The following is a 13,112-nucleotide window of genomic DNA, read 5'->3' as shown; positions in this document are numbered from 1 at the left end:
CAATTGTGCACAACTTTCATAACAATATCCCCTCTTGTTACATCATTTTGTTTTAATTTTTGCATTTCGGGGAGGAGTAGGGCACAACAAAGTCATACATATGTTTGTTGTTTTTTGTCGGATAATATACAATTAGATGTAAAAAAAAATTGGTCTGGTAAAATTTCATTCGGTCTGGTAAAGCTAGGATGCTTACCAGACCGAATGTCCTGTAAAAATAAAATTCATTCGCATAGTCTGATGACCCAAAGTTGGTTTCTGCTGTCTTACTTTAGTTTGCCTCAACCAAATGTTATGAAACGTATACACAATGCTTATTACCACATCACAGATCAAGTTTGAATTTGGGTAGCTTCACTTGTACCATTCTAGAGCTATGCCCCTTTACAAATTGGAAAAAATTGCTAAATTAGTGTCAGTTCTCTAACTTAAGGTTCCTCAACTAAAAGGTATGACAACTTATACACAATACTTATTACCTCAAAACTCGGATTAAGTTTGAATTTCAATGCTGTCACTTGTACCATTCTTCAGTTACATCCCTTTATTACATAGTATAATATGCAAGCAGGGGCTTCATACATTTGTATGTGGACCATGGACACATTCCCCCTTTTTTTATTTAAGTTTTATAACATAAATTTGAGAATTTGGTGTTTGTGTCAAATATTTGGTTATTTTTGCTGAATTATCACTCATCATTTTGTTGTTATAATATTTGTTTTCCTTTTTGTTTAGGACTTTTTTCAACCTAAAGATTATATGAATCACAGATACATTCAGAAACGAGCATTATACTTGTCTGTCATTGCATTGAAGTTACAGAAACAGGAATCTGTGCAGAACGTGAAGTTTTCCTATCAGAACGGGAATACACTCAAACCAATTCTCGCTTTAGATTATAAAGGTATTATATAAATATATTTGTCAAGAAATTTTTATCACTATGAAATATATTCACCGCACATTTGTTGGCAATGCTCATTGCCAAAAATTAATTTTCTGATTTTCTTGTGGTATTATAATTTGTAACGTATATTATGTTACAGCATATTTTGTTTCAGATAATTCATAATTTATTATTTTTCATAGCATAATACAAAGGAAAAGGAAAGGTAATGTTTTAAAGTTTGTTTAAGACCCAATTTTGCAACTAAAACTGAAAGAGAAATTATAACTGTTTCACTAGTTTGATTTTAAACTTGGAGAAAAATAAAAAAAAAATGACACTTTATTAATTTGACAGCATTCAAAGCGCTTTTCTGGATTTGCCCTCATCAGTAATGCTCAAAGCCAAAAAAGGTTTAAAAAGCAATAAAAGTCTCCAATGGTGTCATTTTAATAACTTAAAGAAGCACAATTTTTTATTGATTTATGAAAGTACAAAAGGGTAACTGGTCAAAATATATTATGTCATAGTTGTTTACTGTAAATTTAAAATCTTAAAGACAATAACGACAGAAAATTAAATATTATAAATTACCATAGTTGAGAGAGTGATAGAGTAGATTGTTACCCCTCGAAAAACATTGTCAAATCTTTTCTCAGGATAAAATACTGCTTTAACATGCATCTTCTCAGCTATGTCTGATTTATATCTTATTTTATGGTATTGATATAGACTTTTCAATATTTAAATTTTAAAATTTTTGATTTTAGGAGAGGGCAAAGAGGTCACATTTCATCTTCATGTTTGTCCCGAGGAAGGGACATTCAAGTATAGCCGTTTCCATATCAACAAGAATAATGTTAGACAGTCATGGTTTAAAGGTCAAGAATCAGAAGGTATATACATGTATTTCAAATCCAAGAGGTATTGTGGTAAATGTACTTCAAATCCCTATTTTTTTTATATTAAACAAATGCTCAAAATTGTACAGTTCTTTGATTTTCATTGTTTTCTTGATAATTAACAATGAATTTGAATGGGAGCATATAGTTGGAACCCTAATTTTTTTATCAGGATTTGGCTTGAAACAGTTTTAAAATTTTAAAACTTTTAATTATAACAAACCATTGTTTATTAGTTTATTCCCCATCAATCATAATGTCTATTTTAGTCATTTGAATTTTTATTAAAAGTGAATATATTACTTTTGCAATCAAGAAAGAATCCACATTTCAATAAAAAAAGTTTTTTAGAATTTATGTTGAAAACAGTGATTTTGCTAGCGCTCGTCACTTTCGTATTTTACGAAAGGGTTTTCTCATTGACGAAAGTATTTCAAATCAATTTCGTCACTTTAATTTTGAAAGTGTAAAAAAAAAAATCGTAATAAAATCTATAAATCTACCTGTCTTCATGTTTTTGACAAGTTTATGACCTCCAGGTAATTAACATTTTTAACAGGTGTTACAAGTTGTGATTACAATTAATCCGCTTATCGCCATCAGGTGGGGCACTTATCCGTAATTTATTAATTAACCCCATAATTGAATGACCATCATAATTATTTCCCCAGGAAAATCAGTCAGTCGGCATTTCAACAACCAGGAGTATAATTTCGTCATTTAATCAAAAATGTAACAACCCGGACAGTTCGCATTTGAATTTCAATATTTCCCAAACGATCACAATCTGAAGTTAGTTTGTCGTAGATTCGTCATTCGAAGGCATTTTCGTCATGTTTGATTTAAATTTTCATCAAAAACTTTCGACAATTTCCATTTAGAATAAAGAATTTTAATGTGCTTATTCAAAAAGTTCACGAGAAATGTTTTAAACAGGTGCTTCCTGTATTGTGTTCTACGCATGCGTGAAAGTATTCTTTTGACTATTTATAGGCATTAAAAACGTAAAATACGAAATCATTTAGAATCAATTAAACGAGAGAGACAAATATATATCTCTTACTAAAGGAATTTAAATCGAAATATGAAATTTTTTTGATGAATCCGGACTCGTTTTGAATTTATTATCCACGTGTCACTTCCCGTTTTCGTTTCATTTTAAAACCGAAAGTAGTAAACGTGATCTATTGTTGATTTGTTTACAACCTCCTTTCAGTCATGATAATCGTTCCAAAAAGGATTTTATACATTTCCAACTTGATAGAAATGATTTTAAATTATTGACGAAGAAGTTTTATAAGGATAATGATTATGCAGTGATATAATCATTGCAAATTAATTTTTGCTGTGATTCCTTGTTTTAAAAAAATAGAATCCAACTTTTGTTGATCAGGAATGACATGTCAGAATCTTTCATAATAATGGCCAATACAGTCAAATCATACAATAACTGCCAATCATGCTGGTGCCTCAATCCCTTAAAAATCTGACTAAGTCAAAAGATGAAGCTAGTAATATACATGCATTGGTCCATTGCTTTTACACGAAATAAGGTTGATTTTAATAGCGTGCAAAAGTGACTAAAGCCTTCAAAATCCTAGCTTAAACCCTGGTTGAAAAGGTACATTTTCAATGCCCTGTGTTGAAAAATACTTTAGAAATGGACCAAAAGGTACTTTACAACTTTTAATCCTCAATGTCATATAACCTATGTTTTAACTTACAAATGATTTTGAAAATGCCCCAAAACAACATTTTTAGATTATTTTTGTTGACACTGTAAAGTTCTTAGCTGTTGGTCTAGATTTTATGTCTTACAAGGATAGTTGGTAACATTTACTTGGTAGAAGAATTTTTGATTTGCAATTTTTGGTTTTTTTTGCAACATGTTCAGAACAGGCAACATTGTTTGGATAAGATATAAACTGCAGTTTAAATAAGATTGTGAAAATTAAGAGACCCATATTATTTGATTTGAGCTCATTTTATCCTCATACTAGAAAAGCACTTTCCTTTTAAAGACCTCCTTTTAATGCAATTTTCAGCAATAGTGCTTTATTATTGTTCATTTTCCCCCCACCATACCTTAATATGAAATTATTTAAACTACTCTTCTAATCTTTCCATGAGTGATTTCCATCACTTTGATTGTTTATAAGAGAGGCCCACTGACTGCCATAAGAGGGGACCCAGTACATTCATGCTTCAGTGATTCCTTATATTACCAACCAAATTTTTCCAACTAAAAGGGGGCCCAGGGCCCCCTTGATCTGCCTTTGTTTTATAAGAGCTATTTAGATCATTACATGTGGTTGATACTAATTAAAAACTATTTTTTTAGAAGTTTCTTCAGAAGAACCAGCCACACCACATTACAACACGGCCATCTTGCAAGATCTTACAATGACCAGTAACAACCAGTGTATGAAATCAGCTCTACAAGATGCCAGCTCAGTAAAGGAAGGGATAAGTCTGCTCAGAATATGGTTACAGCAGAGAGAACTTGATGTTGTATGTTTTTATGTGATTTTGAATTTTTGAAAAAAATAGTCTGTTTCTACATGTGTGATACTGATTGAAATTTCTACATGTAAAGAATTGTTTGAAATTTCTACATGTATGGTATTGTTTGAAATCATTGCCCGTGACAATCTGATTAAAATACAGATCATGTGTTGCCTACAAAATGTACAAGGTTCTGAAAACGCTTTGTTCTACTTTCTGTTTTAACAAACCTTTTGGGATCCTCTGGTGTTGTCCTAATAATACAAACCTGATACAATTTGGAGGTAGAAATTGAATTTGTTAATGTAATAAATACCAGACCAGAAGGTAGGAGGGATTCTGTCAGATCCTTATAGATAAGATAAAGATAAAGATATTTTGTTTCCTAATCATAGGGCTCATAACAAGCATGTAATCACATAAAGACACAAATGTATTTTTTTTTTTTTTTTTATGAGGAGAGTCAGTTGCCTACATTGTTTATGTAGAATGAAGGATAACTCTTACTTCCAAGAAAAGAAAAAGAAAAAACAATTCAAGTGTAATGTGACAATGATAAGTGGACACAAGATATGTATTTCAATAAGATTGTTCCTAAGATCATTTCCTTTCTGAGATAGTGGAGAGTTGGATATTCTAAGGTTGTTAGATTACCTGGTTTCATTATATCTATGACTGTTCTTTTTCAAGAGTATGGTAAATTTTTGTATTTCATTATATTTATGACTGTTCTTTTTCAGGGCCATGGTGGATTTTCTGGTTTCATTTTATCCATGATTGTTATTTTTCAGGGCCATGGTGGATTTTCTGGTTTCACAATGTCCATGTATGTTATATATTTATTGTCAAGGAGGAAACTAAACAAAATGATGAGTAACTACCAGATTATGAGGAATACCCTTTTACAGTTAGGTATGTATCATATAAAGCATAGGAGGCAGTGAACTTATAATTAAGGTCTGTTTAGTCTTTGAAAGTACTACAAAACTATGTGAGGTTTATTAAAAAATAACTGAGGCTTTATATCACAAGCAAACACTCAAAAGAATGCATAAATTTGATTTTATACATAAATTACACAAATGCATAATGTTGTCAAATATCTTACAGCAAATAAGTTAATGTTAGTATGATCCAAGGAGATATAGGTAACTAATTTAAAACTTTTTTTGCAGCAAAAGAAAATTGGACAGAGGAAGGACCTGATCTTTGTGGTGATAAGTCGGACCCTAATCAACCTATGACAGACGATTTTCAGCAAATTTTTAATTGTGTATTTTTAGATTTAACTGGTTATGTTAATTTGTGTTCAGAAATGACAAAGTCAACGTTTTTAAGGGTAAGATGTGTGTCAGTAGTACAATCGGGGAATACTGTTGATTTATTTAGGGCTATTCCAGAAAAAAATGTGGGGGGGATTGGAAGGTAGATTTTGTCAGCACTCGCCACACAGACAATTGTAATTGAGAATTATAGTGTGAAAAGTTGCTCTGATACCCATCACCCATGTATTATTAATATAATGTGCCTTCCAACCCCCCCCCCCCCCCCTTTCCCATACATTTTTTTTCTGGAATAGCCCTTATTTGATTTTGTTGCTATTCAGGCTGCATTCAAGCCTATAGAACATTTGTATTTCCTTGAATATTTAAATTTGTGAATAACCTTTACCCAAGAATCAAATGTTTGCATCTTTGGAGAAGTACTGAAAGTTTGATTAACTAACCGAAGGATGTGAATTTTATTAAAAAAAACATATGAAAGGCAATATTTTATCTTTATTTTTAATACATAAAAACTCTGAGATTAATTAATTATTGAGTAGGCATATTAGTGTTCTCAAACAAGACTTATTTCCACTTATTCATGAATTGTACAAGATTGTGATCACTAATTTAAAAAAAAGATAAGGAGTGTTCAAAACTAGCACTTCTACTTTTAAGAAAAAAATCAGCCTTAGATTCTTGGCTACCAAATTGTTCTTACACCAAAGTCAAGCGTTGTTTCCATATTTTTTGTTTTTCATAAGGCACTCATTGGTTTTATACATTTCTTCTTATTTTTATTTATATTACAAACAAGCAATTTCAACATACATAAGGGTTTACAAATGAACAAATGAACACGGGATGTACTTATATGCATCGCAAATAAAGTTCTCAAGTATGTCTATCATATTTTAAGTAATTGATGAAGTTCCCCTTTTGGGATCCTAATTTTGTGTCAAATCTGTGGTCCTTATTCCAACAATGCCATTTTTTTTTTTGAAAAAAAACCGGACATCTCCTTAGTTGAAAAATTAAGAAAAATTAAGAAATAATTCATGAGGGCTTGAATATATCGTGATTTTACCACGGGTTGGCCTTTTATGACAAAAATTTACCCTGAGCGACAGCGAGGGGTTAAACATCGGCATAAAGGGACAACCCGTGGTAAAATCACAATATATTCAATCCCCCATGAATTATGTTTTGGATCGAAGTGCTCTAGGTGGAGGCAAATATTTGCAGTTCCCATAAATAAACGCACTATTAAATTGGCATAAAAGAATTGAGCAAAGTGAATTAGTTTCATGCTTAAAGTTTTTACAATAATGTATTTAGATATTTTTGGTGACTGATTTCATAATGAATATAAGCAGGGTATAAAAAACATGTCAAATGCCTTTTTATGAATGAGATACCCGAGGTCGTAGAATGATTACGTAAGAATATGAACATTTTACGGGAAAATACACGCTTGCCAAACCAAAAATCATCACAACAAGGAAACGTAAACAAACGATGCTAAAATGTGGTATAAACCAATTTTTTTTTTAAACATAGAAGACATTATAAATAATGTAAATTGTAAATTATTTGATGATGTGTATATACTGTATTAACATAAGATTATCTTTACATTTTAAGGTGAAGCATGAAGCAGAATTAGCCGTCAAAATTTTAGAAGACAAAACTGTTGATAGTTTTCATGTGTTATTTTTGATGCCTGTCAAATTCACTAGGAAATTTGAACACATTTTTCAGTAAGTTTTTCAAGTACATATTTCAGGATAGAAACTGAAAATTATTTTTTAAAACCAACACATTTGTCAGTCTTGTCACAAAATTGTCAATGCAAGCTTTATCATAAATGATTTTGTTTGACAAAGATTTCTGAGTTACTTCCCTTTGTTAAAAGTTTCTAAGTTTTATGTAGAAATGAATGGAAAATAAAACTTTAAGAATTGTTATCCTCTGAGAATTAAATAGACATTAAATTGTTGGTCTCAATTTGTAAATGAATAATTGTTAAGTCAAATAGTTTTGCAGCTTTCTAAATATTTGTTGTTGTCGTCATAATAAATGTTTATGGATAACTTATAATTATTATGAAAAAGTAACAGCTTTTAAACCTCAACATTAAAATCATGTTTGTATGTTCAGTTGACTCTGATATACTAAAATCATAATTCAGTATGTTTACATAGTACTTTGCACAACAGGTTTTTTTGTTTTTGTTTATAGAAGTTTTATATAGCTGTTGCTGAATTATGAGCATTCTAAAAAAAAATTAATCAAGTTTTGAGAAATTAGAAATTAAAATTATTCTTAAAAATTCCCACAGAGTTTTTTTATACCCTGCTTATCTTCATTATGAAATCAGTCTGTAATTTATTACTTTCAGTGTTACCTGTATAGAAGAGCTTAAAAACACTGTGGATAAATTAAATCTACATGATAGGCTATTGGACTATGGTGGAAACTATGTACATACAGTTATACCAAACGTTATGTCACTTTTACAGAGAGCACTGAATAAAAGGATTGATCTTGTTCAAATCAAACAATACCCACTGGCTCAGGTATGTATAGAAGTGTTATACATCTGCTGTGCACAAAAAAAAACTAAATTAGGAAAGGAAAGTCCTTGTGCATGTTGTTGCTGAATGGTGAATGAAATTCAACTACTGTACTGTATCACTAGCCTGTTAACACAGAAATTGTTAATTGGAACCCTGCATGTGGCTGGTGTTCTAGATTTAATATTTAAAATTGACAAGAATTGTCAGTTTTTGTCGAGCCTGCAACTTTTGTTACAGAAAGCTTGACATAGGAATAGTGATCCGGCGGCTGCAGCGGTGGCGATAGCTAACTTATTAAAAGCTTTATATTTTAGAAGGTGAAAGACCTGGATGCTTCATACTTTGTATAAGATGTTACGAAGTTTCCGTCAGTCACATGTCCAATGTCCTTGACCTCATTTTTATGGTTCAGTAATCACTTGAGAAAAAAGTTCAGATTTTTTGTAATGTTAAATTATCTCTTATTATAAGTAATAGGATAACTATATTTGGTATGTGCCTCTTGCCTGTCAGACAGATTTCACTTGACCTCGACCTCATTTCATGGATCAGTGAACAAGGTTAAGTTTTGGTGGTCAAGTCCATATCTTGGATACTATAAGCAATAGGTCTAGTATATATTTGGTGTATGGAAGGACTGTAAGGTGAACATATCCAACTGGCAGGTGTCATCTGACCTTGATCTCATTTTCATGGTTCAGTGGTTATAATTATGTTTTTGTGTTTTGTCTGTTTTTCTCTTTCTTTATGCAATAGGTCTACTATATTTGGTGTATGGAATGATCGTAAGGTGTGCATGTCTAGCGGGCAGATGTCATTTGACCTTGACCTCATTTTCATGGTTCAGTGGTCAAAGTTAAGTTTTTGAGTTATTATCTTTTTATCTAATACAATATACCATAGGTCAACTATATTTGGTGTATGGAAATATTTTATGATCTATATGTCAGTTGCCCTGGTTTTATTTGACCTTGACCTCATTTTCAGGGTTCATTGCTCAGCATTTAGTTTTTGTGTTTTGTCTGTTTTTCTTATACTATGAGCACAAGGTCAACTATATTTGTTGTACGGAAGAATTGTTAGCTGTACATGTCTGCCTGGCATTGTTCATTTGACCTCGACCTCATTTTCATGGTTCATTGGTCAATGTTTAGTTATCTTGGTTAATGTTAAGTTTATGTGACAGTTGTAATAAAGCTTTATATTTATTGTCAACATAATATCAATGATTAGTAAAGAAGGCGAGACATTTCAGTGTGTGCACTCTTGTCTTGTTGAAGGTCAGTGTTTCTCTAAGGAAACTTCAGCTTCCTCCACCATTTAAAAACTGACCGTCACAAACTAGCCAATAGTGTTGAAAGTGCTGTTGATATACCAATCAATCAATCAGTCAATCAATCAATCAATCAATCAATCAATCAATCGATCAATCAATCAATCAATCGTTCTGGTATTGATGATTTGAAACGTGTGGGTCTAAACTTAATGCATGTTTGGTCTTCCAAGGCAACCCTATTTTTGTCTGGGCTAATATTTTTTATCATCATTATAGCCCAGCTAGCAACTGTAAAATATTTTGAAGTGAACCCCTTCCCCTGCGATACAAACAAAAGCTGTTCCCAAACAGGAACCTGCTTGTCTTATCAAAGTGGGATAATTAATGAGAGAATATCGCAAACTAGTAAGTTCATTTTAATAACCCAAACCTGGTCAGTTAACTATGTTTTCAATACCAAGTCACAATTTGACATGTACCTCCTTCTCTATGCACGTGCTCTTATCCCTAGTTTAAATCTTCTTCAGTTATTGCATTATTGTGTAGGGATTTTTTCTAAACTATTCAATATGCATTGCTAAAGGGATGCATTGCAGTTTTCCAGGGAGTCATTACAACTATTGTCAAATCTTATGATATATTTCTGATGTCAAAAATTTAAATATTATATAGTTATGAATTCTTTACTAGACTCAATATTCAAAAGTAGGATTACCTAATAAGGCTATATTAGTAAATGTATACGAAAATTACATTTCAGTTTTATTTTATTAGTATAAAAATAGGTTGGGGCCCTAAAATTTTAACTGGACCCCTTATAAAAATGTTTGACAAGCTGTCCCAGGAGGAAAACAGTTAAGTTAAGTCCTTGATGTTTTGAATCAGATATCTGCTATGAATTTTCTGTTACTTACGAGTGATGTATACTAAGCAGGAAATCACATGTATCTTGTTGTTGAAATTCACCTTTGAACTTAGATTCTATGTGGAATTTTCTACTGTGAATTCGATATTATTGTGGAATACCAATATCCAAAGATTTTGTGGGTATAGGTAAAAAATGATTTAAATGTTTCCAAAGTAGCTGGTAGACCGTGGATTTTCACCTTTTATGTAGGCTTCAAGTGCCAGCTACTTCACTGACAAAAATATAAATTAAAAAAGAAAAAAATATCTTTTTCAAATGTTTACAGGCAGCTGAGAGAAGTATTGTCGCAAAGTCGCGGTCACAATAAACAAGGATGAAAAGTCAGTGTTTACCTTAAGCTAAATATATTTCACATGAATCCAGGTCACTGATTGATTGTCTATTTAAAGTCAGAATGCATCGTTTCTTTTCAAAAATAACAAGAGAGACAATCCGGTGGTCATTTAATGATAACAATAGAGACAATCCCATGGTCATTAACTCGTTGGTTTTGGCTTTTAGAACATGAAGACAATCAGATAGGATGACAATTTTATGTTATGGAATAATATTAGTCAAATAAAAGAAAGTGTAGTAGATCATGTTGTCGAGAATCTGGAAAACATTATCTTTAGAAGTTTTATTTTTCAAAGCCCATATGCTGTTCAGAGAATCAAGGTCAAAAACGAAAGTAGAATAGTGTGTTGACTTGACCACAAATAAATAACATTTCCAAATGATTTATGTATCAGATTTATTGAACAGTTAACAAAAAAAAAAGAAAATCAGAGGATATATCAATTTTCTGTCAATGCTTGAGAAATAATTGTATGATTTAAATACGCCAAGGATTTGTATAGTCTAACTATACAAATCCTTGAATACGCGTAACAGTCACTTAGTTATGCAAAATGAATCGATCAAGATTTCTTACAAATCGGATTATTATATAAATAAAACTCCTTTAAATGCAAAATTTTAATCATAAGTTAAAGAAAATAAAAAACAAACCATGATTACATAAAAAAAAATGAAATTTCTTTGAGATTTTTTTTTATTCTTTAATTTCATACTTAAAAAATGGTCATTTGAAAGAATACATTAGGTGCCAGGAGATTGCAAGAACGCATGTTATGGTTACAGTCACCTATAATTGTAATTAAGCCTACTACTTCAATTTCAAGGGAAAGCCCTGAGACTAAGTAGAAATTTGCTATAGGCTGGTTTGTAGACTTTGAAAATCTGCCAGATCAAATGTCCATCAAAATATTTTTTTTTCTTTTTACAAAAATTGGTAAAATGTATAAAGGAAAATGGATGAATCCTCAGTATCTGTTATTTTCCATTGATGTCTATTTCAGTGGGATATTAAGGACACACCACCATTATCTATTATTTTCACCGATGTCTATTTCAGTGGGATATTAAGGACACACCACCATCTATTGAAGACCAGAAGGTAACCATTGGTATTTCATTGAATCCAGAATTTGCATTTTCATCAATAGATAAAGGACCACCTGCAGATTCACCTGAGGTAATAAAGGATACTGTAAATTTCAACATTTTCAGTTATAGGTTACCTCCCTTATTTCATGAATACATTATGTGTGGAAATAATCCGTGCAGGAATTGTTTGTACAATCACCTATATTAATTTGATGGGTTTGTTTTATATTTGATGCTCAAATTTGACTATCTCATCAAATGTTTATGCATTGAAATTTGAAAAGAAAAATTTACCTTAAAAGGGTCTCAAATGAACACAGCAATGTTGTAAAAAATGTGATTTTTAATCCAGATTTGATCTGACAGCTTTTTGTGTTCCACTTTCCAAATGTTTGAATGAAATGACATTGAATTACTCTCAAGACTATAATTTTTTGTCTAGACTAAAATCAACAAAATCAATTTCAAAGTGCATGGATATGTTAAATATATTTTTTGACGTCCTACAATAGTTAGTGGGATATTTTGTTTTTCAGTCTATGTGAGTTCCTCTATGCATATGTCTGACACGTTTCAAATTAAACTTTGGGATTAGGCAGATTATTATGACATTGTGGTCAGATTTTGGAATGTAAAATTTTGTCACTTTGTGTCAATATTGTATAATGGTGTATTTAACCTTGGTAATTTCATTTAAGGTGCCAAAATATGGCTATAGCCAAACTATTCTAATTTACAGTAATATAAAACTTGAAATCTTACATACACAAGATGATAGTTTTGAACATAAAGTGATTAGAGACAGAATTAAAAAAAGGTAACAAAACAACTAAAATAGAATGATTTGTTTTATACTTATTATATACTTTATACACCCCTAGGCTAAAGAATTTAGAGAATTTTGGGGAGAAAAATCTGAGTTGAGAAGATTTAAAGATAGCAGTATTACTGAGGCTGTCCCTTGGACAACAGAAAAATCTATGGACAGAAGAAGGATTATTTGTTCATATGTTGTTAAGGAAGTAATGAAGAGGTTTGTGTTTTATATTGAAAAACGTGTTCTGTTTACAAGCATAGAAAATACAACCTTGAGTTAAAAAATAAATTCAGTAACTTGAAAATGTCTGTGAGTGAATATGATGATGAAATGTTAATAGGGCTATTCCATTAAAATATATTTGGGAGGGTAGGAAGAGAAGTTTTTTTTAAATGTGGGTCATGCATCATTTTTATGCCCCTGTCATGGCCGAGGGGACATTAAGTTTTACCCTTGTCTATCTGTACATCCCAATGTACATCTGTAAATTCCATTCTCTTATTTTAGTTTACCTCAATCAAAT

General features: G+C 31.2%; 1 protein-coding gene across 2 annotated transcripts in view; it reads left to right on the top strand.

Annotated features, from left to right (window-relative positions):
• Positions 1-13,112, top strand: part of LOC143072212 (nucleolar protein 6-like) — a 34,806-nt gene that overhangs the window by 11,892 nt on the left and 9,802 nt on the right. For both annotated transcript variants that reach the window (XM_076247047.1, XM_076247046.1), the window contains exons 5-13: positions 739-907; positions 1,660-1,785; positions 4,133-4,302; positions 5,088-5,208; positions 5,472-5,635; positions 7,206-7,321; positions 7,963-8,140; positions 11,741-11,860; positions 12,654-12,805. In XM_076247047.1, coding sequence (XP_076103162.1) covers positions 739-907; positions 1,660-1,785; positions 4,133-4,302; positions 5,088-5,208; positions 5,472-5,635; positions 7,206-7,321; positions 7,963-8,140; positions 11,741-11,860; positions 12,654-12,805 — 1,316 coding nt within the window. The remainder of the gene's footprint in view (positions 1-738; positions 908-1,659; positions 1,786-4,132; positions 4,303-5,087; positions 5,209-5,471; positions 5,636-7,205; positions 7,322-7,962; positions 8,141-11,740; positions 11,861-12,653; positions 12,806-13,112) is intronic.

The sequence above is a fragment of the Mytilus galloprovincialis genome, chromosome 4 (assembly GCF_965363235.1).
Source record: "Mytilus galloprovincialis chromosome 4, xbMytGall1.hap1.1, whole genome shotgun sequence".
Lineage (NCBI taxonomy): Eukaryota > Metazoa > Mollusca > Bivalvia > Mytilida > Mytilidae > Mytilus > Mytilus galloprovincialis.
This window is presented reverse-complemented; position numbering and strand designations above follow the sequence as displayed.